The following is a 27,499-nucleotide window of genomic DNA, read 5'->3' as shown; positions in this document are numbered from 1 at the left end:
GGTCCTAATGCCCCAGTACAGCAGTGATGGGACTCTACTGTTGCAATGCTCTGTGTAAAGTGAAGGGCAGGACAAGGCACAGAAGGGCGTCATGGCCATCCACTGCAACCAAGGAAGTCTCCAGTCGTGACGACTACTGGTACTGCTGGACCCAGGCTTCTGAGGGCGAGAGTGGGACTGGCCGAGCGCAATGGCCTGCCCACTTCGAAATGCTCTGCTGCACTGTCGGACACGATGGCCAACCATGGACTGGACCAGACTGCTGTGCACTGGGAGTCTGACTGACAGCACTCAAACACCTGGAGTGGATCAGACTGCTGTGCACTGGGAGTCTGACACCAGTGTAAAACCTGGAGTGGATCAGACTGCTGTGCACTGGGAGTCTGACAGCTCTGTAAAACCTGGAGCGGATCAGACTGCTGTGCACTGGGAGTCTGGTTGATAACACTAAAACCTGGAGCGGATCAGACTGCTGTGCACTGGCAGTCTGACTGACAGCACTGTAAAACCTGGAGTGGATCAGACTGCTGTGCACTGGGAGTCTGACTGACAGCACTGTAAAACCTGCAGTGGATCAGACTGCTGTGCACTGGGAGTCTGACTGACAGCTCTGTAAAACCTGGAGTGGATCAGACTGCTGTGCACTGGGAGTCTGACTGACAGCTCTGTAAAACCTGGAGTGGATCAGACTGCTGTGCACTGGGAGTCTGACTGACAGCACTGTAAAACCTGCAGTGGATCAGACTGCTGTGCACTGGGAGTCTGACTGACAGCTCTGTAAAACCTGGAGTGGATCAGACTGCTGTGCACTGGGAGCCAACACTACCTAAAGAAATGACATTAATGAGGTTGTTATTTAATTAACTCTTTATTGATATTTATATACAAAGCACAATCCCCAAATATAGGCAAACATGGGAGAGAAATCACTCCTGTCAGAGGCAAAATCGATGTTTGGAGACAGAAAAGCGTGGGAGCGAGAGAGACGGAGCAAGAAGAAGGAGGAAACGAGACGAGGGGAGGAGGACGGGTGACCAGAATTCCTGGTGTCGCCCCCAGAGATGGTGGGGTGACTGGGGGGCAGAGAGGAGAGATGGGGCCAGAGGGATGAGAGTGGTCAGCTGTCCCCTGGGCAGCCCTGGCCAGTGCTTCATGCAAGCCGGACGTTACATGCAGGGAGCCCAAGGGCTGAGGGACAGGTCAAAGGTGATAGGTCATGGCTGGGAGGAGGCCTCTTCTTTTTCAGGATTAGGGGTTGTCTTGAAAACCACATCCTGTCTAGGCTGCTTGGACTCCTTAATTCTGAAATTATTAAAGTATTAACAATAATAATCGGTGACACACTGACACGCAGACTGTCGACACACTGATTGACACTGACTGACACACTGACACACTAACACACTGAGTGGCAGGTTAGAGAGTGTCCACACAGGAGGAAGAGGAGGTGCACAGTGTTCACTACAGGGCCTGGCTAGCTGGGGGTAGTGTTACTCTGCACACTAAGTGGCGGTGATGTTACTCTACGCCCTGAGTGGCGGTGATGTTACTCTGCACACTGAGTGGCGGTGATGTTACTCTGCACACTAAGTGGCGGTGATGTTACTCTGCACACTAAGTGGTGGTGATGTTACTCTACGCCCTGAGTGGGGGTGATGTTACTCTGCACACTAAGTGGCGGTGATGTTACTCTGCACACTAAGTGGCGGTGATGTTACTCTACGCCCTGAGTGGGGGTGATGTTACTCTGCACACTGAGTGGCGGTGATGTTACTCTGCACACTGAGTGGCGGTGATGTTACTCTGCGCGCGGCTCACTCTGATATTCCAGAACACTTGGACTGGTGACTGAGTTCTAGAGGATCCTAATGAGACGAATTTCAAACTTTAATCCAGGCTTTCAGGATCAACACAGCTCCAGCACCGCAGTGAACGTGCTGGTTGTTCCATATCTGGTCAGCAGAGGGAGACCTTGTATCAGTTCAAAAAGCTTCAGCGTGGATCCAGATCCTGTCTTTTTTGCTTCTAATCAAGAGCTTGGAGTGGATCAGACTGCTGTGCACTGAGAGTCTGACTGTCCCCAATGTAAAACCTGGAGTGGATCAGACTGCTGTGCACTGAGAGTCTGACTGTCCCCAGTGTAAAACCTGGAGTGGATCAGACTGCTGTGCACTGAGAGTCTGACTGTCACCAGTGTAAAACCTGGAGTGGATCAGACTGATGTGCACTGAGAGTCTGGCTGTCCCCAGTGTAAAACCTGGAGTGGATCAGACTGATGTGCACTGAGAGTCTGGCTGTCCCCAGTGTTAAATCTGGAGTGGATCAGACTGCTGTGCACTGGGAATCTGATTAAAAACACTATGAAGACTGGAGAAGACCAGAGTGCTATTGATTGGTACTGTGATTGGACATTTCAACCACCAACAGGCATTGAAACGTGTTCTGGAATTCTGGATCTACAATCTAGAGTTGGCCCGGTTTTTAACTCTATCTATTGAAGGTTGGTGAGATAGTGAGGGAATGGGGGTGACAGAGATGACTGAGGGGATCGCATTGCAGAGTGAGAGCAGAGCCAGTGTCCCTCACTGCACCTCCACCAGTAGGAGAACTTCTGGACTTGTGAGACCAGCAATGTGAGTCTAGAGCCCTGTGACTGGGCTGTGTCAGTGGACTGTAAGAGTCTAGAGCCCTGTGACTGGGCTGTGTCAGTGTCCCGGACTCCACAGGGACTGTAAGAGTCTAGAACCCTGTGACTGGGCTGTGTCAGTGGACTGTAAGAGTCTAGAGCCCTGTGACTGGGCTGTGTCAGTGTCCCGGACTCCACAGGGACTGTAAGAGTCTAGAGCCCTGTGACTGGGCTGTGTCAGTGTCCCGGACTCCACAGGGACTGTAAGAGTCTAGAGCCCTGTGACTGGGCTGTGTCAGTGGACTGTAAGAGTCTAGAGCCCTGTGACTGGGCTGTGTCAGTGGACTGTAAGAGTCTAGAGCTCTGTGACTGGGCTGTGTCAGTGTCCTGGACTCCAGAGGGACTGTAAGAGTCTAGAGCCCTGTGACTGGGCTGTGTCAGGGTCCCGGACTCCACAGGTACTGTAAGAGTCTAGAGCCCTGTGACTGAGCTGTGTCAGTGGACTGTAAGAGTCTAGAGCCCTGTGACTGGGCTGTGTCAGTGGACTGTAAGAGTCTAGAGCCCTGTGACTGGGCTGTGTCAGTGTCCCGGACTCCACAGGGACTGTAAGAGTCTAGAGCCCTGTGACTGGGCTGTGTCAGTGGACTGTAAGAGTCTAGAGCCCTGTGACTGGGCTGTGTCAGTGTCCCGGACTCCACAGGGACTGTAAGAGTCTAGAGCCCTGTGACTGGGCTGTGTCAGTGTCCCGGACTCCACAGGGACTGTAAGAGTCTAGAGCCCTGTGACTGGGCTGTGTCAGTGGACTGTAAGAGTCTAGAGCCCTGTGACTGGGCTGTGTCAGTGGACTGTAAGAGTCTAGAGCTCTGTGACTGGGCTGTGTCAGTGTCCTGGACTCCAGAGGGACTGTAAGAGTCTAGAGCCCTGTGACTGGGCTGTGTCAGGGTCCCGGACTCCACAGGTACTGTAAGAGTCTAGAGCCCTGTGACTGGGCTGTGCCAGGGTCCCGGACTCCTCAGGGACTGTAAGAGTCTAGATCCCTGTGACTGGGCTGTGTCAGTGGACTGTAAGAGTCTAGAGCTCTGTGACTGGGCTGTGTCAGTGTCCTGGACTCCAGAGGGACTGTAAGAGTCTAGAGCCCTGTGACTGGGCTGTGTCAGGGTCCCGGACTCCTCAGGGACTGTAAGAGTCTAGAGCCCTGTGACTGGGCTGTGTCAGTGGACTATAAGAGTCTAGAGCTCTGTGACTGGGCTGTGTGAGTGTACTGTAAGAGTCTAGAGCCCTGTGACTGGGCTGTGCCAGTGTTGTGAAGTGGTCAGGGAGGGCTCAGGCTCTGCCCTCTCTCCCAGTGCTGAGAGTGACCTGGCCTTGCTGGCTGGGTGGATGTTGGGCAGAACATCCCAGCTGGAGGTGGAGCTGGAATCGCAGATTAAAACCAGAGGAGGAGAGAACAGAGAGAAAGTCATTCTCATATACAGCCTGACCGAGACAGAGAGAGAGGGGGTGAGTCACGGGGAGAGATTGGAGAGAGAGGGGGAGACGGGGGGGAGACAGAGAGTGGGAGGGGGAGATGGGGGACAAGGAAGGAAGAGAGAGGGCAAAAGGAGATATAAGAGAATAAGGAGTTATCAGACACCAGGGCATGAACTGACTTACCGCAAAGTTCGGATGATGAAGTGCAGAGTAGCAGCAAGTCCAACGCATCCAAAAACCACACCAATGACCATCGCACACACCTCTCCTACAGCACACAGAGACACAGGGTTACTGAGACACACCATCACACACACCTCTCCTACAGCACACAGAGACACAGGGTTACTGAGACACACCATCACACACACCTCTCCTACAGCACACAGAGACACAGGGTTACTGAGACACACCATCACTCACACCTCTCCTACAGCACACAGAGACACAGGGTCACCATCACACACACCTGTCCTACAGCACACAGAGACACAGGGTCACCATCGCTCACACCTGTCCTACAGCACACAGAGACACAGGGTCACCATCGCACACACCTGTCCTACAGCACACAGAGACACAGGGTCACCATCACACACACCTGTCCTACAACACACAGAGACACAGGGTCACCATCGCTCACACCTGTCCTACAGCACACAGAGACACAGGGTCACCATCGCTCACACCTGTCCTACAGCACACAGAGACACAGGGTCACCATCGCACACACCTGTCCTACAGCACACAGAGACACAGGGTCACCATCGCTCACACCTGTCCTACAGCACACAGAGACACAGGGTCACCATCGCACACACCTGTCCTACAGCACACAGAGACACAGGGTTACTGAGACACACCATCACACACACCTCTCCTACAGCACACAGAGACACAGGGTTACTGAGACACACCATCACACACACCTGTCCTACAGCACACAGAGACACAGGGTCACCATCGCTCACACCTGTCCTACAGCACACAGAGACACAGGGTCACCATCGCACACACCTGTCCTACAGCACACAGAGACACAGGGTCACCATCACACACACCTGTCCTACAGCACACAGAGACACAGGGTCACCATCGCTCACACCTGTCCTACAGCACACAGAGACACAGGGTCACCATCGCTCACACCTGTCCTACAGCACACAGAGACACAGGGTCACCATCGCTCACACCTGTCCTACAGCACACAGAGACACAGGGTCACCATCGCTCACACCTGTCCTACAGCACACAGAGACACAGGGTCACCATCGCTCACACCTGTCCTACAGCACACAGAGACACAGGGTCACCATCGCATACACCTGTCCTACAGCACACAGAGACACAGGGTCACCATCGCTCACACCTGTCCTACAGCACACAGAGACACAGGGTCACCATCGCTCACACCTGTCCTACAGCACACAGAGACACAGGGTCACCATCGCATACACCTGTCCTACAGCACACAGAGACACAGGGTCACCATCGCTCACACCTGTCCTACAGCACACAGAGACACAGGGTCACCATCGCACACACCTGTCCTACAGCACACAGAGACACAGGGTCACCATCGCATACACCTGTCCTACAGCACACAGAGACACAGGGTCACCATCGCTCACACCTGTCCTACAGCACACAGAGACACAGGGCTACTGAGACACACCATTCTACACACCTGTCCTACAGAACACAGGGAAAACTTCACCGACTGGAATTATTTTTATTACAACTTACCTACAGAGTAAAACGCTGTAGAATCTGAAATTGAAATAATTGCATTAGTTTCTGTGATTCAATGTGCACGTGTCTCTGCTTGCACGGTCATGGGAGGATGCCAGGGCTCAACTCACACAGTCTTACCACACTAAGCTGCTCTGTTTGCCCTGAGCCAGTGAGCCAGAACAATGCCCCTTGTGTGCACTGAGGGTAGTCTAATCCCTCCACTAACAGACCAAGCAAACAAACAGGCCTTTGACACATGGTGTGGCCTGGAGCCCAGCTAAGACACCCCAATTCTCCACTGGAACGAGCTGTGCCCTGCACACAGACTGAGCTTCACCCTGGTAACTTTGCAAAGTGATTTGGCCAAGTGCTCATGGTCTCAGTGTGCTGACAGTGTACTCTGATCTCACTGGGCTTTACTGCACTGGACTGTGCTTTTACCCTGATCTCACTGGGCTGTACTGTACTAAACTCTATTCATACCAAGATACTCTAAACTACCACAGGTATATAAAAAGATCCATTTGCTGGGTTTTTAAAAATAAATCAATTTCTTATTCCAAACTTACCCCCAGGAAAGGAAGCGAACACAAGCCGGTTATTTAGGGGCTGGGAACCCCGATAATTATCCACCAAGGGGTGAGCATGGGTGTCATTCCGAACACTGGACAGCAAGGAGGACTGAAGTTTCTCAATCTACAGAGAGCACAGAAGAGAGAGAGAGTGGGTGTCTGATCTCACTCTCTCTTTGGGTGAAGACACAGTGTCCAGTCCCCCGTGGTCACCCCTCGTGTCTGACCTGGGAGTGAGACAGTTTCTCTCTGGGTGAAGACACAGTGTCCAGTCCCCTATGGTCACCCCTCGTGTCTGACCTGGGAGTGAGACAATCTCACTCTCTGGGTGAAGACACAGTGTCCAGTCCCCTGTGGTCACCCCTCCTGTCTGACCTGGGAGTGAGACAATCTCACTCTCTGGGTGAAGACACAGTGTCCAGTCCCCTGTGGTCACCCCTCGTGTCTGACCTGGGAGTGAGACAGTTTCTCTCTGGGTGAAGACACAGTGTCCAGTCCCCTGTGGTCACCCCTCGTGTCTGACCTGGGAGTGAGAGTTTCTCTCTGGGTGAAGACACAGTGTCCAGTCCCCTGTGGTCACCCCTCGTGTCTGACCTGGGAGTGAGACAGTTTCACTCTCTGGGTGAAGACAGTCCACAGCACACTCTCGAAGCAGGGGGGAGTTGTCAGGGAGCCGTTGTAGCGGAAGAATCGGTCCAGCTGTTTGGGCAGCAATGCCTGGACATCGAATGGGGGAACGGACACCTTCTGTCCTGGAAAGAGAGCAGAGACCCAGTAAACCTGGGTGATACACTGACTCACGGGCAGACTGACCAACAACACTCTGACTCACAGGCAGACTGACCAACACTCTGACTCACAGGCAGACTGACCAACACAGTGACACACCGACTGACCAACAGCACACTGACTCACAGGCAGACTGACCAACACACTGACTCACGGGCAGACTGACCAACAACACACTGACTGACCAATAGCAGACTGAGCATAGACAGATTGACAAACACACTAACACACTCACTGATCAACAACACACTGACACACTGATGCTCTGAAACACTGATAGACTGACACACTGATGCTCTGACACACTGATAGACTGACACACTAAAACTCTGACACACTGATAGACTGACACACTGATGCTCTGACACACTGATAGACTGACACACTAAAACTCTGATAGACTGACACACTAAAACTCTGACGCACTGATAGACTGACACAGTGATAGACTGACACACTGATACTCTGACCCATAGGCTGACACACTGACACGGGTGCTCTGTGCATGTCTCACCTGCGTACTTGACTTTGCCCAGGTGGTTGAGGAGATTCTCGTAGGCAGGGTTCACCTCCTCACCTGTCTGAGAAGCAGAATGAGCCCAGAGAAGGACAGGCAGGAGAGCCAGGAGAGCCAGGGCCTCACTAGGCCTTCTGATCCTCCTGTCTCTCCGAGCTCAGCAGTGGCAGAGAAGAGGAGCTGACAGGAACGAGACCTTCACAGAGGTTACAAACGAGGGGAGCCTGATCTGTTCATCAGGCTCGTTTGGCAGTTAGTAGCTTAATGACCTGAAGCTCTTATCCTGCTGTCTCTTGAAAGGAGTCAGAGTATCGGCTTCAACCTCATGGCTGACCAGTCTGTTCCAGCCTCCCACCACCCTTTGTGTAAAGTAGTGCTTCCTGTCCTGACTGCAGGACCTCACCCTGCTGTTTCTTGAAAGAATCCAGGGTATCAGCTTCAACCTCATGGCTGACCAGTCTGTTCCAGCCTCCCACCACCCTTTGTGTAAAGTAGTGCTTCCTGCCCTGACTGCAGGACCTCACCCTGCTGTTGCTTGAAAGAAACCAGGGTATCAGCTGACCAGTCTGTTCCAGCCTCCCACCACCCTTTGTGTAAAGAAGCGCCTCCGGTTCTCAGATTTCAACGCACGCCCCTGTGTATCACCGGCCCCTCAGCACTCATTACTGTCCCCAGTGCTAGAGCCCTGTACACCTGTCACACAGCACCACACCCCGGTTTCTCTTCTCTCTGTCCCCCACTGTGTCTGGAAGACGGAGCCACACAGGCCCCTCAGTCTCTCTCAGGAGCAGCTGCTTCAGGCTCAGTGTTTCCTGATGTCTGCAGGCTGCGTCTCTGCCTTCCTGCTCTGATATCAGCTGGGAACTGGACTCGTTTGCTAACTGTTCCACAGACTGGGGCGTGGTTGCTGCGTGGTTGTCAGGCTCACTCTCGGGGTGCTGGGGCTCGGCCGCTCACCTCGATCAAGACGCCAAGCACGGCCAGCCCGTCCAGCTGGGTCCTGGCCACGCTGATGTTGGGGTACAGCTGGGAGTTGTAGTGCACAACGTGCAACTGGAAGACAGCACACACACACACACACACACACAGTTAACAAGGCAGGGCTGCGCCAGTGTGTGTGTGTCAGAGTGCGTATGTGTGTCACTGTGTTTGTATCAGAGTGTGTATGTGTGTGTCACTGTGCGTGTGTCAGAGTGAGTATTTGTGTGTCACTGTGTGTGTCAGAGTGTGTATGTGTCACAGTGTGTGTGTCACGATGTGTAACGGTGTGTACAGGCACACTGTGTGAGTATAGACTAATCCTCTTCCCCCGCCTGTTCAGAGATCATGAAAGGATTTTGCTGGTTCATGCAGATTGCACTGCAGATAGAGAAGAGAGAGGAGGCACTGGGAGAGAGAGGAGGGAGAGAAGGAGAGGAGGCACTGGGAGAGAAGGGTGTGTGTGTGTCAGCGGTCAGTCGGTCAGTGATCGGTCAGTCAGTTCTGCAGTGGCTCTGCCCACAGTCTCAGAGAGCTGTGTGCTCGCTTGGCAGTGCTGGCTGAGAGTCAGTCTGCTGGCAAACCAGCCCGTGTGCAGATGGCCAGGTGTCCTTCCCCTGCTCAAGAGGACGCCCCCTGCAGGGCCAAGCACAGTGTGCATGCAGCAGGAGGCTGGGTCAGTGCTGCACTGCGGTCTTTTCAAAGACAGAGAGAAGAGGAGCAGCACGAGAAATGCAAGCTGTCTTCTTACCAGGCTCTGTGTTCCCGTGTGCACATGTGCTAGAGTACTCATGTACTCGTGTGCCAGTGTGCTCATATGTCCTGGTGCCTGTGTGCTCGTGTGACCATTTGCCTGTGTACTCGTGTACTTGTGTACTCGTGTGCTCTTGTGCTCTTGTCCTCGTGTGCTCGTGTGCTCATGTGCCCTGGTGCCTGGTGCCTGGTGCCTGTGTGCTCGTGTGCTCGTGTGCTCGTGTGCTCATGTGCCCTGGTGCCTGGTGCCTGTGTGCTTGTGTGCTTGTGTGCCCGTGTGCCTGTGTACTCGTGTGCTCGTGTGCTCGTGTGCTCGTGTGCTTGTGTGCCCTGGTGCCTGTGTGCTTGTGTACTCGTGTACTCGTGTGCTTGTGTGCCCTGGTGCCTGTGTGCTTGTGTACTCGTGTACTCGTGTGCTTGTGTGCCCTGGTGCCTGTGTGCTTGTGTACTCGTGTACTCGTGTGCTCGTGCGCTCTTGCGCTCGTGTGCTTGTGTGCCCTGGTGCCTGTGTGCTCGTGTGCCCGTGTGCTCGTGCGCTCATGCGCTCGTGCGCTCGTGTGCTCATGTGCCCTGGTGCCTGTGTGCTTGTGTACTCGTGTACTCGTGTGCTTGTGTGCCCTGGTGCCTGTGTGCTTGTGTACTCGTGTACTCGTGTGCTTGTGTGCCCTGGTGCCTGTGTGCTCGTGTGCCCGTGTGCTCGTGCGCTCATGCGCTCGTGCGCTCGTGTGCTCATGTGCCCTGGTGCCTGTGTGCTCGTGCACTCGTGCGCTCGTGTGCTCATGTGCCCTGGTGCCTGTGTGCTTGTGTACTCGTGTACTCGTGTGCTTGTGTGCCCTGGTGCCTGTGTGCTTGTGTGCCCATGTGCCCACCTCGGCGCTGCTGCTGTGCCCCTCGATCAGGTGCTCCGAGCCTCCCTCGCGGCCCCCGCTGCCCCAGTGCAGGTGGAGCTGGACTGCGGAGAAGCGCCAGGGCAGCCCGGCCAGCGACATGGATCCTGGCAGAGACATCTCCACTGGCACGAGGGGGAGAGAGAGGAGGGGCAGGGGTCAGGGCGGGCTGAGAGGGGGCTGGCACTGCGGGCACAGGCTGGCACCTCACTGCGACTGCAGGTCGGACTTCTGAACATAACCCCGGTCACTCCGGGTACAGACAGGGGTGGACATGGGTAGGAGGACGGAGAGTTCACCCTACCTGTGTGCCCGTTGTTGGTGAGGATGAAGAGGTCGTTGCCAGGATGACTGTACCCCTGGGGTTGTACAGGGGTCAGAGAAGGGTCGTGCAGGGCAGCTCTTGTGTCAATGTCAATCGGGGACTGGGAGTTTCCCCCACAGTCTGGGAATAAGAGTGACCATTGATCCTGACCACGAGCTCCTGGAAAGACAGGGGTTAATACAGACACACTGACTGGACACTCCAGTACATTAACACTGCACTGAGAGAGAGGGGTTCATACAGACACACTGACTGGACACTCCAGTACATTAACACTGCACTGAGAGAGAGGGGTTCATACAGACACACTGACTGGATACTCCAGTACATTAACACTGCACTGAGAGAGAGGGGTTCATACAGACACACTGACTGGACACTCCAGTACATTAACACTGCACTGAGAGAGAGGGGTTCATACAGACACACTGACTGACTGGACACTCCAGTACATTAACACTGCACTGAGAGAGAGGGGTTCATACAGACACACTGACTGACTGGACACTCCAGTACATTAACACTGCACTGAGAGAGAGGGGTTCATACAGACACACTGACTGACTGGACACTCCAGTACATTAACACTGCACTGAGAGAGAGGGGTTCATACAGACACACTGACTGACTGGACACTCCAGTACATTAACACTGCACTGAGAGAGAGGGGTTCATACAGACACACTGACTGGACACCAGTACATTAACACTGCACTGAGAGAGAGGGGTTCATACAGACACACTGACTGGACACTCCAGTACATTAACACTGCACTGAGAGAGAGGGGTTCATACAGACACACTGACTGACTGGACACTCCAGTACATTAACACTGCACTGAGAGAGAGGGGTTCATACAGCCACACACTGACTGACTGGACATGACACAGAGAGCAGAGAGAGCGATGAATAGAGAGCAGGGAGAGAGTTGGGCCGCCTGTGAGTTTGTGAGTGTGTGTGTGCACGTCTCTGATTAGCTCAGGGACCAGTCATGCATTCCTAATGGGGGCTTTGTATTGTGTGAATAAAACACTATCAGCTGTAATTGGATTTGTCAGGAGGGAGGGAGAGGGTTCAAGAGACAGAAGGGAGGGGGTCCACCCCAGCTCCCCAGCTTTCTAATAGAGATGCCCCCTGAGTGGAACCCCCCCTCCACATCACAACCCAACCAACCCCCTCCTCCCATCTTTGATCGTGCCGTCACGTTCTGGTTGGCATGGCGACCTCCTCGGCAACGCGGAATGGCACGCAGGGCAGCGCCGGCCCGGCCCGTGTCCGGCCCGCCGCGGGACAGCGCCAGGAGAGAGGGGCAGAGCCCAGCGCGCCCGCGGTCCGGCCACGGCACCCGGGCACAGCGCAGGCACGCCAGCCTCCCGTCTCACCAGTGCGGTCAGCTCGCTGGGTGACCAGTGGACACTCCAGGGGGCCGCGGAGGGACGGGCACAGGGAGACGGGGGGGGGGGGGGGAGGACAGGGGGCTCTCTCTCAAATCACATGTTCATTCCTGCTGGTCAGTCGGCTGAACAGACAGGGAGACGGGAGAAAGACGGGAGCGGAGAGGGGAGACGCACAGACGGAGAGAGGGGAGACGCACAGACGGAGAGAGGACAAGCAAAAAGAGACGATACAGGACAGAAAGGAGAGGGAGAGGAGAGAGATGGGAGAGAGAGGAGACAGAGGAGAGAGGAGAAGAGAAAGGAGGGAGGAGAGGAGAGAGGAAAGGAGACAGGGAAGAGGTCTGTTTTTTTCCCCCGTTTCTGGATGTCTTGGCCTCCTGGGGTCTGTCCTGACGGCGGAGACCATACCTGTGTAGGTCCAGTGTGCGCCTGAGGACAGAGAGGACACAGAGGACACACGCCTGTCAGAATCTCCTCCAGCCCCCCGAGCTGGGGTACCCACGCGCCTGTACCCCAGGAGTGTCTGCCTCAGTGCAGCTCGGTGTATTTGTGCACTTTCCAAGTGCACTGAAATGTTATCTGCATGCATGCTCCAGTACAAAGACCTAAACACAGAACAGCAGCAGCAACAGCAACAAGCTAAATGACATCCAGCTTTAAAACAGTCCGACGAGCAGCGTGAGAAAAGCAACCCTTCAGTGTGAGCCAGTCATCTGACAGCTTGTGGGAAACAACTCTCGGAATCTGGAAACTTTTACTCTGGTAAATCCACTGTAGCCTGCTGTCTATCTACAACACTGCTACAACAACTACAACAACAACTATAATAATAATGAGGAGGAGGAGGAAGATGAAGACGCTCTCACCTGCTCGGCCAGCTGGGACCTGCTCTGGCAGCCAGAGGAGCAGCAGCAGGAGGGAAACGCTGGGTAGGCTGAGGCTCATGCTGGCTCCTGGACAGGTGGTCCACTGGCGGGGGCCCGAGAGACCCTTGGGAACTGGAGGAGAGCGCGGGTGAATCAGAGATGCAGAGAGAAGCATGATCGTCACTGACCTGAGCAAAAACTTCACTGTGAGAGAGACGGGAGAGAGAGGAGAGAGAGGGGGGAGAGAGAGGAGAGAGAGGGGGAGAGAGGAGAGGGAGATTGGAGAGAGAGGAGAGAGAGGGGGAGAGAGGAGAGGGAGATTGGAGAGAGAGGAGAGAGAGGGGGAGAGAGGAGAGGGAGATTGGAGAGAGAGGAGAGAGAGGGGGAGAGAGGAGAGGGAGATTGGAGAGAGGGGGGGAGAGAGGAGAGAGAGGAGAGATTGGAGAGAGAAGAGAGAGAGGAGAGAGAGAGGGGGAGAGAGGAGAGAGAGATTGGAGAGAGAGGAGAGAGAGGGGGGAGAGAGGAGAGAGAGAGGGGGGAGAGAGGAGAGAGAAGAGAGAGAGGGGAGAGAGGGGAGAGAGAGGAGCGGGGAGAGAAAGGAGAGAGAGGGGAGAGAGAGGAAAGAGAGAGGGGGAGAGAGGGGAGAGAGAGAGGAGGAGAGACAGGAGAGAGAGGAGGGGGAAGAAAGAGGAGGGAGAGAGGGGAGAGGAGGGGGAGAGAGGGGAGAGAGAGGAGAGGGAAAGAAAGGAGGGAGGGGGGAGAGAGGAGAGAGGGGAGGCGAGAGAGGGTTAGAGGGAGATAAGGGGGAGAGAGAGGGGAAGGAGTGAGAGAGAGGGGGGGGGAGAGGAGAGGGGATTAGAGGGATGGATTGGAGAAAAAAGGGAGAGAAAGTGGGCTGAAGCTCTATTCACTTTCCTCTCCCAGTAGGACTGGGAGCTGTTCTGGTTCTGACAGGAGTGGGGATTCTTGGATTAGATTGTTATTTTAGGGAAGAATGTTTGTCTAATCCCAGAACATTTCTCACTGTGCAGCAATGTCTCTGCTTCTCCCTGCTGGCAGTGGGAGTACAGCCTGTGCTCTCAGGACAGCCAGGTCTGTCTGTGTCCAGTTTCTCTGTCCAGGCTATGGTCAGTGAGTCTGTACTTCATCGGGGTCTGTTTCTGTTTGCTGTCCTCTATCCTGGTAAGAACATCTGTCAGAGTGTATTGTCTTTTTACAGTCAAGTAGCAATGCACTATGTATTATGTTTGTGTGTATCCCAGTGGGTAACTTGTCCTGTGTTTTGGTAGGCTCTGATTTGTGGCATTTTAACATTACTGTCCTGAGGCTGGTTGAGGTCAGTACAGCTCAGGATAGCTGGGTCAGGAGCAGCTGAGGTCAGTACGGTTCAGTACCACCTGGTATATTGTACTGCCAGCAAACGCGCTATTCTAAGCAAGAAAATATCCCCATTTTGTGGGAAAACGAATAATAACAGCACTATTAATTTTGTTCACATGATCATCGCGGAACCTTTCTTAGTTTAGGTTGTGCTTCCGACCGAGCGTCAAAACTGGGAACACCGTGTTGTTCCAACATGGCGAATCATCTGAAGTTCGTGGCCCGCACGGTCATGGTTCAGAACGGGAACGTTGATGCAGCCTATAGGACTCTTAACAGGTATGCGTTGACCGTTTTATTCGTGTAAATTAATTTTAATTCTGATATCTGTTCCTATGGTGCGTTTCGGTATTTGCAATGACGTTTATCGTTAAGGACAGCTCGTCCGGTGGTGAAGGTCCAGCCTTGTTATACTGTTTGAGCCGGGAGACGTGTGTGTCCTGTGTGCATCTAAATGAATCCTATGTGTGTCTGTCACGGTTTGGGAGCCTGGCAGTGTGCATCTTCGGGTCTTGCCCTAAACGCCGGGGGGTATGGCTGTTTAAGGGTCCGCAGTGCGATGGCGGGTGCGCCGGAGGTGACTCGCTGTCTGCTGTAGTGACGGAGTTGACAGCAGCGGTCAGCTTGACGACTCCGGGGCACCCAGTCCCGAGGTGACGTCGAGTCGCCCAGCTAAGCCGACTCTTGAACCAGTAGAGGGGTTCTTTCGTCGTAACGACATCAGGGCAACTCCATCTCGCTGGTTACGGCATCTGTCCACAAGGCGGCGCTATCCCCCCGGTTATCGCTCTGGCGGTGCGGCGCTTCTCTTGTCCCAGATGGGGAGTTTGCTTTGCGGGCAGGTAAGGGGCATAAAAACTTACAGAACATTTAACACGACTGAAACCCCGTTAATAAATAAGAGGCGTACACGTGTGATGAGAAAGAAGATACATATATATGATAAAGTAAAATATACAATCAATTGCCCCAATGAATCAGGGTAATAGTCATGGGGTGACTGCAGGATCCTGCTCAGTCTGCTTTTATTGTGTGTTCAGGCTACCGCGGTGAATGTGAGGGCAGATTCAGTGAAAGCTCTATAGAATAAAGGCGTTGTTGTGTTACGCAGTAAAAGATCTGAGCCTTCTTGGGCATGCCTTAGGTTTGTGCTTGGTGCTGCACGGTGGAGCTCAGAAGTGCAGTTTCAGTAGATGTTTCTCTTATAGTTGGACCGCCTGTCGCGTTACTGTTAACACAAGCAGAACAGGGTCGCTTGTTCTTGCCTTATTCCCTGTTGAACAGGTCTGTCACTTTTAGTGATTTGTACCAAGATTCCTCGTTGAAAATTACCAGAGATTACACATGCAACGATGTCGGGTCGGCTATTGGTCATAAAACACGACAGCAGTCGTTAAGGTTTTCAGCTGTCAGTAGCCTCATCTCCTGCAGTACTGCTATGTGCTGCATCGTCGCTGTGTTGTTCTGCTCTGGACCCGTGAGAGGTGGGGAAGAGCATATTACGTAACCCCGCTCAGATCACGTCACGTGTACTGCCTGTCTGACGCTGATTGGCAGGGCTGTGGATGGGGGAGGGACCAACCGTCCCCGATTGGCTAGCGCATTGCACGGGGGCGCGGTTTGGAAATTTCATTTGTTAATCTCGAGCGCCGTCAGGTAAGGCTACATGTGCTGCCAAATCTCGAGCGCCGCGGGAAACATCTGCCTGTTTGTGAATCGCTGAAAAGGAGGGAAAACTCAGCATAGCTGCAAGTGAATACTCCCGCAATGCCATCGTGACATCGGCACAATACGATAGAAATCCTTTCTCAGTGCAGTGTTAATGTACTGGAGTGTCCAGTCAGTGTGTCTGTATGAACCCCTCTCTCTCAGGGCAGTGTTAATGTACTGGAGTGTCCAGTCAGTCAGTGTGTCTGTATGAACCCCTCTCTCTCAGTGCAGTGTTAATGTACTGGAGTGTCCAGTCAGTGTGTCTGTATGAACCCCTCTCTCTCAGTGCAGTGTTAATGTACTGGAGTGTCCAGTCAGTGTGTCTGTATGAACCCCTCTCTCTCAGTGCAGTGTTAATGTACTGGAGTGTCCAGTCAGTCAGTGTGTCTGTATGAACCCCTCTCTCTCAGTGCAGTGTTAATGTACTGGAGTGTCCAGTCAGAGTGTCTGTATGAACCCCTCTCTCTCAGTGCAGTGTTAATGTACTGGAGTGTCCAGTCAGTCAGTGTGTCTGTATGAACCCCTCTCTCTCAGTGCAGTGTTAATGTACTGGAGTGTCCAGTCAGTGTGTCTGTATGAACCCCTCTCTCTCAGTGCAGTGTTAATGTACTGGAGTGTCCAGTCAGTGTGTCTGTATGAACCTCTCTCTCTCAGTGCAGTGTTAATGTACTGGAGTGTCCAGTCAGTGTGTCTGTATGAACCCCTCTCTCTCAGTGCAGTGTTAATGTACTGGAGTGTCCAGTCAGTCAGTGTGTCTGTATGAACCCCTCTCTCTCAGTGCAGTGTTAATGTACTGGAGTGTCCGGTCAGTGTGTCTGTATGAACCCCTCTCTCTCAGTGCAGTGTTAATGTACTGGAGTGTCCAGTCAGTCAGTGTGTCTGTATGAACCCCTCTCTCTCAGTGCAGTGTTAATGTACTGGAGTGTCCAGTCAGTCAGTGTGTCTGTATGAACCCCTCTCTCTCAGTGCAGTGTTAATGTACTGGAGTGTCCAGTCAGTCAGTGTGTCTGTTTGAACCCCTCTCTCTCAGTGCAGTGTTCATGTACTGGAGTGTCCAGTCAGTGTGTCTGTATGAACCCCTCTCTCTCTCTCTCAGGATTCTGACGAAAGATGGGATTGTGGAGGAGGTGCGCCGGCGGCGGTATTTCGAGAAGCCGTGTCGCCAGCGGCAGCGGGAGAACTACGAGAACTGCCGTCGGATCTACAACTCCGAGATGAGCCGGAAGATCTCCTTTGTAAGCCGGAAGGACCGGGCCGACCCCTGGGCTGGCTGCTAGGACTGGGAACGGGGCGGGGAGAGACGACCAGGCAGGAGGGACGTTCACACACTCATCGGCAGTCGACACTTAAGCAGTCTCCAGGAAACCTGACTCACAAGCTGTGATCTGCGGCGCCCCCTTGTGGCACAGACAGTGACAGCAGGTTGTGCTCTATTGATCTGACTCTGATGGCTGCTCTCCGGCCAGTTCTTGATGTGATGTTATTCAGGCTGTCCTTGACTCACCATACAGCAGCGCCCCCCTGTGTCTGTCCAGGGCTCCTGCAGTCTGTGTGTGTGTGCTGTCAGCGAGAGTTGTCAGTCCTCAGCTCTGCTGTGGGGCTGCAGTGTGGAAGAGGAGCTGTTATCTCAACAGTGCAGGTGTCAGAGGAGGAGAACAGCGCCCCCTGTGTCTGCCCAGGGCTCCTGCAGGCTGTGTGTGTGGTGTCAGTGAGAGCTGCCTCGGTCCTCAGCTCTGCTGTGGGGCTGCAGTGTGGAGCAGAGGAGAACAGCGCCCCCCTGTGTCTGTGTGTGCTGTCAGTGAGAGTTGTCAGTCCACAGCTCTGCTGTGGGGCTGCAGTGTGGATCAGAGGGGCTGGACACAGCTCTTCTCTCTCTTGAGTGAAGAAAATAAAAACAGATTTCTTTCGCTTTCTGATGTGATGCCTCCCTGTGTTATTCACTTATCCCACAGTACTGCTGCTCCACTCTCCCAGGCCTGCGTTCCAGGGCACAGGGGCTGTGGCTGACATGAGAGAGGTCTGTGTTTGATGGTACACGGAGGCAGGAGACGCCACACCAGGACTGGACGGGCAGTGTGGGGCAGGAGGGGGCGGGGTGAATGCACCAGTGACTCCGAAGATTTAGTAGCATAGCGGCAATCCCCACACAACCAAACGATCCTTTCATTTTTGCAGGCTGTTTAAATAAATGCAATACTGTGCCACCCAGACAGGGACTCGAACCCTCAGACTACAAGTCTTCTGCTCTCCTGGCTCTTCAGGGTTTAAGACCATTCCAAGTCTTCACTGATGTTCCAAGCAAAATAGAAGCCGTCACAGCTGTGCAAAAGTCTTAATGTACTGTTTTAGGTTTTAGGGGTGAGTTTGTGAGGGTGGCGGGTAAGACAAGCACCACCGAAAGGGCTGGACTTCATCTGCCAGCGGAACGGAGCGCTGCCTGCAGTTCCACCTGTGGCCGCTAGAGGGCAGCCGAGCCCGAGCATTTAGCTGGACTCTTTGGTGCTGAAGAGAAATTGTTTTTCATCACGTCTGAATGGTGGGTTACTATTGTCCCACTGCAGAACACCTGAGATCTGACACAAGGGGTGGACACTGTTCTGTCAGGAGACCCCGGACCGTCATCCTCCCTCCCCTCTCGATTCAGTTCAGTTCGCAGTGCTTTACGAGAGACTAATCGCACTTCTGCCAGAACAAAACATCTTACAGCAGGTACAATCAAGAGAAGCACAGCCAGCAAATCATAATAACTGTTTCAGTTACATCAGCCCATAAAGAGAAGATAATCATGAACTGGGCCACGGTCACAGGACTGGGGACAGAGGAGCCCTTGTGATCTCATATTTAGGACTGTGCAGAAGACAGGGAGTCTCTGCATCTTCCCAGGCTGACTGCTTCCAGGCTGTGGCCAAAGAGCTTGTCGCCTCTGGGCAGCCTGGTCTGCCTGTGTCCAGTGTCTGTGTCCAGGCTGTGGTCAGTGAGCCTGTCCTGTCTGGACAGCCTTGTCTGTCTGTGTCCAGTGTCTGTGTCCAGGGTGTGGTCAGTGAGCCTGTCCTGTCTGGACAGCCAGGTCTGCCTGTGTCCAGTGTCCAGTGTCTGTGTCTAGGGTGTGGTCAGTGATCCTGTCCTGTCTGGACAGCCAGGTCTGCCTGTGTCCAGTTTCTATGGCCAACCTGAAACCTGGATAGCCTAATATTAATCACTGTTGTCTAAAGCGTGATTTAATGAGCACACAGAACTCCTAAGGTTTAATCAGCATTGTCAGTATTGTGCTTTCCAAAACAGAGCCACTATTATCCGCGCTGCGGTGGCTCACTCGGCACCACTGTCGAGTTTTACTCCAACCTCCCCCCGTGCGTAGTACTACAGCACGCCGCCGCGTGTGGGGGCGGGGTCACACTGGCTCCCTCTCCCGACCAATAGGCGGCCGGCAGCTCCCCCATTGGCTGGAGCTTCAGCCAATGCGAGGGCACTTCGTCGGCCTGGCGGCCAATGGGAGCAGCAGCGTGTCCCGCACAAGGTCCGGCACGTGTGGAGCCACACATGTCGGCGCCGGAGCCGGAGAGAGAAAGGGCGGAAGAGAGAGACAGAGGGGAGACGGAGAGAGCGGCCAGCAAGGAGGACAGATTCCGAGCACCGGCACAGCCACACTCGCTTCCTGCGCTCAGGACATGGTCTTCTTCAGTCCTGTTCTCGGCTGCTGCTGCTGTTTCTAGACGCGCCCCGGCGGGCTATCAGGTGAGAGCTGGCGAGGGCTCAGACTGCTTCTGCCCGCAGCGAGCGGTGCTTTCCCCGCGTACACCGGGCGCCTGTCCCGCTCCTTCCCGCATTTCAGCCGGTTAGCTGTGCTTCGTCTCGCAGGCGGGCGTGTTCGCCGGACGGGGCCGGTTCCGTGGGGTTCGTTGTCAGAGGCGTGGGGGTTGTTTTAGAAACAGGACGAGGGATCCCGTCTGCCGCTGTCAGACAGTGAAGAGGGCTTCGCTTTCAAAGACCCTTCAGACTCTGATTAAGGCAGGTGTGCTGTGAACACCGGTGCTCAGGTGTGCTGGTGCTGAGGTGTACTGTGAATTCAGGTGTGCTGTGAATGCAGGCACTCAGGTGTGCTGGTGCTCAGCTCTGCTCTGAATGCAGGTGTACTCTGAATGCCGGTGCCCAGGTGTGCTGTGAGTACAGGGTCTCAGGGGTGCCAGTGCTCAGGTGTGCTGTGAACGGCGGTGCTCAGGTGTGCGCGTTGGCCCGGGGTGACAGACAGAAGGAGATCGAGGTGTACAGTCTGTCAGTGTGCTGTCCAGGGACGGACCAGCCCAGCTCCCCTGCAGCTTTCCCATCATTTCCAGTCTGTTGAGCTTTCCTGGACTGTACCACCTCTCCCATCCTGACGGGGGGAGTCAGGGCGCTGTCGCGCGCACACACACACACTGAGCCACGGTGGGCGGGGGTCTTGTCCAGTGTCCAGTGTCCAGCGTGTCTGCTCTGTGTGCTCCAGCATGCTCCAGTCCCGGGCCCGGCGCGGCTCCCTGGCCTCGAGCGACGGATGTGTGGGCAGCGAGGACGACGCCGACGAGGGCCGGACGGAGGGCGACCTGCTCTTCGCTCAGAAGGTCAGCGTGCGTTCACACCTCCTGCTCCTGCTGCAGAGCACAGGCGTGTTCGAGCACGGGCGAGAGCCCTCCCTCTCCATCTCCCCTCTTCGCTCCTCTCTCTGTCCTCCCTCTCCATCTCCCCTCTTCGCTCCTCTCTCTGTCCTCCCTCTCCATCTCCCCTCTTCGCTCCTCTCTCTCCATCTCCCCTCTTCGCTCCTCTCTCTGTCCTCTCTCTCCATCTCCCCTCTTCGCTCCTCTCTCTCCATCTCCCCTCTTCGCTCCTCTCTCTGCCTCTGTGTGTCTCCTCTCTCTGAATCTCTCCTCTCTCTCTGACAGTGTGCGGAGCTGCAGGGGTTTGTCAGACCCCTTCTGGAGCTGTTGAATGGGCTGAAGAGAGGACGCTATGACCGAGGTACACTTCCCCCACACCCCCAGCTGTGGGGTAGGGTGGGGTGGGGCTGTGGTCTCTTGAGGGGCTGTGGGCTCCTGTGAGGCTGTGTAGAGGGGCTGTGGAGTGGGGCTGGTGGCTCCTGTGGGCTGTGGAGTGGGGTTGTGTAGAGGGGCTGTGGGCTGTGGAGTGGGGCTGTGGGCTCCTGTGGGGTTGTGTAGAGGGGCTGTGGGCTGTGGAGTGGGGCTGTGGGCTCCTGTGGGGTTGTGTAGAGGGGCTGTGGGCTGTGGAGTGGGGCTGTGGGCTCCTGTGGGGTTGTGTAGAGGGGCTGTGGGCTGTGGGCTGTGGGCTGTGGGCTGTGGGCTGTGGAGTGGGGCTGTGGGCTCCTGTGGGGTTGTGGAGTGGGGCTGTGGGCTGTGGAGTGGGGTTGTGTAGAGGGGCTGTGGAGTGGGGCTGTGGGCTCCTGTGGGCTGTGGAGTGGGGTTGTGTAGAGGGGCTGTGGGCTCCTGTGGGGCTGTGGAGTGGGGCTGTGGAGTGGGGCTGGTGGCTCCTGTGGGCTCTCAGCCTCTGTCTGTCTGTGATCGTCAGGCCTCAGCAGTTTCCAGCAGAGCGTGGCGATGGACCGTATCCAGAGGATCGTGGGAGTGCTCCAGAACCCGGCCATGGGGTAGGTGGTGCTCCGCGCCGCGGTCCCCCAGCCGCTGCTCGGAGGGGCCTGTCCTCACCGGCTGCCCTCTCTCCCCGCCCTGCAGGGAGCGCTATCTGCCCACGCTGCTGCAGGTGGAGGCGATGCTGAAGCTCTGGTTCCCCCACATCGCCACGCCCCCCCGCGACCCCCACCCACTCCCCTGGCCTGCGGCGCCGACCTCAGCCCGTCCGCCAGCACCCTCCGGGACCCGGCCCGGCGGAGAGAGAGACCAGCTGCGCATCCCTGTCAAGGTACCAGCTGGGCGACCCGGCCCGCCTCACACCCCGAGGCCTGTGTCACTGAGGCACTGAGCCTGTCCACTCTGGACTCCCGGTCTGCCTGTCCAGGCTGTGGGCACTGAGCCTGTCCTCTCTGGACTCCCGGTCTGCCTGTCCAGGCTGTGGGCACTGAGCCTGTCCTCTCTGGACTCCCGGTCTGCCTGTCCAGGCTGTGGGCACTGAGCCTGTCCTCTCTGGACTCCCGGTCTGCCTGTCCAGGCTGTGGGCACTGAGCCTGTCCACTCTGGACTCCCGGTCTGCCTGTCCAGGCTGTGGGCACTGAGCCTGTCCACTCTGGACTCCTGGTCTGCCTGTCCAGGCTGTGGTCAGTGAGTGTGTGTTGTCTCTTTAGGTACCAGCAGCAGTCCAGGTTGTGTTGTGCTTGTGTGCGGTGTTGTTTGGTTTCTGCTGTAGTTTGGTTCTCTTTGATTTACGTTGTCTCTCTCCCTGTCTGTCCTCTCTCGCTGTCTCTCTCAGAAGAGGAAGCTCAGCTGGCCAGACTCCGAGAGTGTGAACGAGCCTTTCACCCACAATCAGAGCGGACGTGATGAGGGGACCTCAGGGGCCGTGGGGGCCACAGTCTCCCCGGGTCCACAACCGCCCCGAAGCCCACAGGCTGGAGGAGGAGGAGTGGAGGGTTCTGGGAGCTTGCGAGCCCAAGTCTGTCCCTGGTCCCAGGCCGGCCTGACCTGGGTCCACTCCGCCCCCATCTGCACCCCCCCGCAGTCGTGCGGCGGTCAGGCCCACGAGGGGGGGAGGGGCAGCAGCGGCTCCTCCCCCATCGCCGCAGTGCCACCGCCCGCCAGCAGGGGGCGCCCTGCCACTCAGGACAGCGCCGTCTCCTCCACCACTCCCCCCTCGTGCCCCCGCCCCCCAACACGCTGCTCGAGCGAGCCGGTCGCCAGGGAGACAAGGCGCCCTGGAGGCGGGGCCCCACTAGGGGCGTGTCAGGGGCGGGCCCAGTCGCTGCTCGCGCTGTTTAACCCCTCGGGCGCCGCGGAGGAGAGGACAGCGGAGCACACTTGACAGAGTCCGTCTGGTTAATGGACTTGGACTGGACAGCAGCAGCAGCTGGGCCTGGTTGAGCAGATTGGGGCGTGCCCCCCTCGCCGCGGAGAGAGCCCAGTGTCGCCGCCCTGCAGGCCGGGCACAAACTTGTGTGGACATGCACTGAACTCCCAGAATGCTCTAGGAAAGTCCCCCCCTGGGTCTGGCCTCTTGCCTCGTGGTTGACAGGACCTCCCCTCTGGAGAGGGAGGCCCCCCATGAACAAGGAGGGGTCGCTGTGTGACCCCGCGGTGCCCCAGGGGGCAGTGAGACGTGGGACAGAATGAGGCCTGTTGTACAGGTTGCATGTGTTTGTCTAAAAGTGTGTTGAAGGGTATTTTATACATAAACACACTACACACTGATGTATACACAATGACACACTGAAACACTACACAGCACTCTCTTCCTTTACAGCTCTGATGATGATGAAGGAGTGTTCATGTGAAGATACAGAGGAGCTGGACTGAGTGTCTGTACAGTGACTCTCCAGCTCTGATGATGATGAAAGAGTGTTCATGTGAAGATACAGAGGAGCTGGACTGAGTGTCTGTACAGTGACTCTCCAGCTCTGATGATGATGAAGGAGTGTTCATGTGAAGATACAGAGGAGCTGGACTGAGTGTCTGTACAGTGACTCTCCAGCTCTGATGATGATGAAGGAGTGTTCATGTGAAGATACAGAGGAGCTGGACTGAGTGTCTGTACAGTGACTCTCCAGCTCTGATGATGATGTGTTGTATGAGGAATCCTGAGCTCTGACCCAGGTGAGGGGTGACCCTCTGCTCTTCAATGAATTCTGCTGTCGCTGTCCCTGTGTTTTTATTCGAACAGCTGTGGGCGTTTCGCCCTGTTTTTGCTACAATGTTTTCACTTGTTAATTTTATATCAGACCAGTTTAAAAGCGTCTCTCCTGGTGGGGTGCTGTACAGGTCACCCCATCTTACTTTGCTCCCCTCCCCGAGGAACTGCCGTCCCAGAATCCGAATAAACTGCCAGTGTTTGGAAAGGAACTGCAGGTGTCCGTGTTTTGTCTGCTTTGCTGCTCGAAGCTGGTGCTCGTGATCCATACGAGATTTTAACTCCTGTGCATCTACCGCCCAGCCAGTCTCTGGTTGGTGAAAAGCCCAGGTGCCCGATCACAGATCCCTGTGGTGATCTATCTGGTCGCTGAAGAGCCCAGGACCCCTGATCACAGATCCCCAGATCCCTGTGATGATTTTTCATCCCTGTATTTCCAGGGAAAAGCCGGGCTGTGCACTGGGATGTGGGAGGGTTTCGACCTGAGGGACGGGGGGGGCGGTGGGGTTTGGGGAAAATGTGCTGCGAGATCCCCCCCAGCTGGGCCTCAGAGGGAAGGGATTTATTTAGGGGTGTCAAGGGATGACTACAGTATCCTCACCCCCTGCGTGGACCCCCTCCTCTATCGCATGCAGAGCCGCTGGATTTGGGACACGGGGCGATGAGACGAGAGCTTACCCTCCCCTCCCCCAGCTTCCTGCTCCTGCAGGGGTGGGAGAGGACAGGGGAGCGGGCCTGGGCCAGGAAAGCACCAAGCGGCAGGAGCAGAGTGGACCGACGCCAGGCACGGCACAACACCGAGCACAAAGGCGAGCACGCACTAACACAGCCAGGGGGCGCTGGCCGAGGGGGGCCGGTCGCGGATCGCGGCTCCGCTGTCTCGCAGGCGGCCTCCGCTCTCCGGCTACGCAGAACAAAGACTCCGTCTGCGTCCTCGGCTCGGCCCGGCCCCCCCCTTCGCTCGGCGGGCGAGGTGGGATTCGGGACTCGGGACATGTCTGCTCCCCTCCCCCAGGCCCTGGGGACTGAGCGGGGAGGGAAGGGGGGTCCAGCGCGGACCAGGCTGCGTGATGCCAGCGATGGGCTGAGTGCAGTTTATTATTCGCGCTTTTATTATTTATACAACACAGATTGCAGCCACTTGAATTAACTCGCCAGATCCAGGCACGAGGCAAGTCTGCCTTTAGAGCAGCACAAATGTACAGTATTTACACACTGTTACAGTGTGTGTGTGTGTGTGTGTGTGTGTGTGTGTGTTCTCAGAGACAGAAGGAGAAGCCAGTCTGGGTGTCAGTGTGTGTGTGTGTGTTCTCAGAGACAGGAGGAGAAGCCAGTCTGGGTGTCAGTGTGTGTGTGTTCTCAGAGACAGGAGGACAAGCCAGTCTGGGTGTCAGTGTGTGTGTGTGTGTGTGTGTGTGCGTGCGTGCGTGTGTACCAGCCCAGCTCTGTGCTCCTTGCGTGAGCTCTAATGCACCACAGTGGATGAGCCCAGCAGGGAGCCGGAGTGCAGGAGTTAGAGAACGAGTGAGTAAGCACAGAGCCCCTCCCCCACTCTCTGTCTCACACAGCTCAGATCCCCTCTCCCCCTGCCGCAGGCGCCCCTCGCTCTGAAAGACTGGGATCCCTCCCCAGCTCGGTCTGGAGCTGCTCCACGCTCCACAGACAGAGCCACCCCAGGCCATTCAAGTCCTTGACCCACTTTAACAAGGAGAGCAGCACTTCAGCAAGCACACTGCAACCTTCCTATTGAGTAACAGGCATCCTATAGAGACACTAACACTGTACACGAGTCCTACAGAGACACTGACACTGCACACCAGCCCTACAGAGACACTGACACTGTACACCAGCCCTATAGAGACACTGACACTGTACACCAGCCCTACAGAGACACTGACACTGTACTCCAGCCCTACAGAGACACTGACACTGTACACCAGCCCTATAGAGACACTGACACTGCACACCAGCCCTACAGAGACACTGACACTGTACACCAGCCCTATAGAGACACTGACACTGTACACCAGTCCTACAGAGACACTGACACTGTACACCAGCCCTATAGAGACACTGACACTGTACACGAGTCCTACAGAGACACTGACACTGTACACCAGCCCTACAGAGACACTGACACTGTACACCAGCCCTACAGAGACACTGACACTGTACTCCAGTCCTATAGAGACACTGACACTGTAGACCAGCCCTACAGAGACACTGACACTGTACACCAGCCCTACAGAGACACTGACACTGTACACCAGCCCTACAGAGACACTGACACTGTACACCAGTCCTACAGAGACACTGACACTGTACACCAGCCCTACAGAGACACTGACACTGTACACCAGCCCTACAGAGACACTGACACTGACACTGTACACGAGTCCTATAGAGACACTGACACTGCACACGAGTCACGAGTACGACATACAGTCGTGGCCAAAGATATTGGCAATCTTGCACTTTTTACAAAGGTGCCGATATTTGTTTTTCAAAAACTAAGTTGAAATTGACCAAAGTATTTAGTCTCCACAATTCTTTCTTTCACTGTTAAGATTACCGAACCTTTATTTTGGAGCCAGAACTTCCAAGCGCTTCCTGTGCCCCTCGATGAGCTCCGGGGCAGTTTGGCCCCCTCTCCGCAGGCCAGCTGCTCCAGCTCTCCCAGCTCTGAAGGGCTGGAGGGGCTGCAGGCGAGACAGCGATGCCACTGATGTGTTCTCATCAGACGAACGGAGGGGACCGCGGTCAGTTTAATTATCCGTGTGGCCTGGGCTCCCACTCTCAGTAACGAGACAGGGTTCTCCCACAGATCATGCTTATCTCACACGGCAGCCGGTGCCCAGACAAGACATACTGCAGATGTAACACTAATACAATGAATTAGTCAAATCAAAACCAGTTTTACCATTAAAAATAACAAACGAGTCTACACAGAACAATCACTTCATTAGCCTTCAGAAAGCAGAACTGGGTCAGAAAAGCGATAGACAATGCAGATTCAATATTTTCTAAATCTTTCTGATGGCAAATTGAGAAGGTTATTTTAGCCCTACTATCACTCTCGTTCACCGTGTCCTTGCCTGTAGAGATGGAATGTGGGGACTGCCGTTTTCTGTCGGCCATTTCACTTGATTGATTCATGTTTCAGGTTGTGCAGGAGTGAGGACTTCCTTTGTATGAGCCAGCTCAGGAGTGAAGGAGAAGCAGATCAAGTCAAGCTCAACTCCATATCGAGACAGGGTGGCTCCAGGGTCAACATTGCTACCTCACAGCGCACGTTTGTACGTGTGGAGTGCAGTGCAGTGTCGGTCATCCATCTGTACTTTTCATTTTTTTCTGCTCGCTTTTCACACAGTCACACCGCCCTCTTGTGGCGCATGCACGAACTGCGCCTCGAACTACCAGAGAAGAAAATTTTCCGTCTTTCTATTGTTGCAACCTTCGTTTAATTATGGGTTTTAAAAACTTTAAGCCGCGTTGTAATTGCTACTACCATGCGAGGCATCTGTTTCACAAAAAATATTTCCAGTAACCACGCCCGACTGTATGGGTTGACTGGGATGTGAAAAGCTGACCCTGCCAATGAAGGATCCCCCGCTAGCGGGCCGGAGTGTTACTTGCAGGGTGTGAATGGTCGTTGAAATCGAAAAATTCGCAAAAGCTAAGTAAAACAACAGACTGCACTAAAATGCCACTG

The 27,499-nt window shown here is 55.0% G+C and overlaps 3 protein-coding genes across 5 annotated transcripts; 2 read left to right on the top strand and 1 right to left on the bottom strand.

The window, feature by feature from the left end:
* Positions 1-850: 850 nt before the first annotated feature.
* On the bottom strand, positions 851-13,170 carry ca14 (carbonic anhydrase XIV). Of its 3 annotated transcripts, XM_015336434.2 has the most exons (12): positions 12,916-13,170; positions 12,458-12,478; positions 10,631-10,810; positions 10,309-10,451; positions 8,666-8,761; positions 7,706-7,772; positions 6,997-7,154; positions 6,400-6,526; positions 5,843-5,866; positions 4,280-4,364; positions 3,986-4,039; positions 851-1,302 (listed from the first exon to the last, which is right to left on the bottom strand). In XM_015336434.2, exons 1-12 carry the CDS (start codon positions 13,088-13,090, stop codon positions 1,215-1,217), a joined length of 1,218 nt encoding a protein of 405 aa, XP_015191920.2. In that variant the 5' UTR covers positions 13,091-13,170; the 3' UTR covers positions 851-1,214. The 3 variants fall into 3 exon arrangements, with proteins under 3 accessions (XP_015191920.2, XP_015191921.2, XP_069041022.1); XM_015336435.2 differs by lacking the exon at positions 12,458-12,478; XM_069184921.1 differs by lacking the exon at positions 3,986-4,039 and having other exon boundaries at positions 12,916-13,169.
* A 607-nt stretch (positions 13,171-13,777) lies between these two features.
* Positions 13,778-17,921, top strand: mrps21 (mitochondrial ribosomal protein S21). The gene is made up of 3 exons (XM_069184923.1): positions 13,778-14,097; positions 14,437-14,574; positions 17,102-17,921. The coding sequence occupies exons 2-3, from the start codon at positions 14,492-14,494 to the stop codon at positions 17,280-17,282; spliced, it is 264 nt and encodes an 87-aa protein (XP_069041024.1). The 5' UTR covers positions 13,778-14,097; positions 14,437-14,491; the 3' UTR covers positions 17,283-17,921.
* Positions 17,922-19,002: 1,081 nt separating this feature from the next.
* On the top strand, positions 19,003-23,999 carry ciarta (circadian associated repressor of transcription a). Its single transcript, XM_069184922.1, has 6 exons — positions 19,003-19,740; positions 20,489-20,603; positions 20,922-20,997; positions 21,562-21,640; positions 21,726-21,912; positions 22,417-23,999. The coding sequence occupies exons 2-6, from the start codon at positions 20,490-20,492 to the stop codon at positions 22,963-22,965; spliced, it is 1,005 nt and encodes a 334-aa protein (XP_069041023.1). The 5' UTR covers positions 19,003-19,740; position 20,489; the 3' UTR covers positions 22,966-23,999.
* Positions 24,000-27,499: the final 3,500 nt, after the last annotated feature.

The sequence above is a fragment of the Lepisosteus oculatus genome, chromosome 27 (genome assembly GCF_040954835.1).
Source record: "Lepisosteus oculatus isolate fLepOcu1 chromosome 27, fLepOcu1.hap2, whole genome shotgun sequence".
Classification (NCBI taxonomy): domain Eukaryota; kingdom Metazoa; phylum Chordata; class Actinopteri; order Semionotiformes; family Lepisosteidae; genus Lepisosteus; species Lepisosteus oculatus.
The sequence above is the reverse complement of the archived record's forward strand: the minus strand, read 5'-3'. Positions and strand labels throughout refer to the sequence as shown.

Bases quoted from the DNA above. Each gene is read 5' to 3' on its own strand.
- ca14 (XM_015336434.2), bottom strand. From the start codon at position 13,090: ATGCTTCTCTCTGCATCTCTGATTCACCCGCGCTCTCCTCCAGTTCCC. The intron at 10,452-10,630 runs GTAGGGTGAACT...CCCTCGTGCCAG, and splicing joins CACCAACAACGGGCACACAG to TGGAGATGTCTCTGCCAGGA. The intron at 7,773-8,665 runs GTGAGCGGCCGA...TCTGCTTCTCAG, and splicing joins TGCTTGGCGTCTTGATCGAG to ACAGGTGAGGAGGTGAACCC.
- mrps21 (XM_069184923.1), top strand. From the start codon at position 14,492: ATGGCGAATCATCTGAAGTTCGTGGCCCGCACGGTCATGGTTCAGAAC. The intron at 14,575-17,101 runs GTATGCGTTGAC...TCTCTCTCTCAG, and splicing joins GCCTATAGGACTCTTAACAG to GATTCTGACGAAAGATGGGA.
- ciarta (XM_069184922.1), top strand. From the start codon at position 20,490: ATGCTCCAGTCCCGGGCCCGGCGCGGCTCCCTGGCCTCGAGCGACGGA. The intron at 20,604-20,921 runs GTCAGCGTGCGT...TCTCTCTGACAG, and splicing joins ACCTGCTCTTCGCTCAGAAG to TGTGCGGAGCTGCAGGGGTT. The intron at 21,913-22,416 runs GTACCAGCTGGG...TGTCTCTCTCAG, and splicing joins AGCTGCGCATCCCTGTCAAG to AAGAGGAAGCTCAGCTGGCC.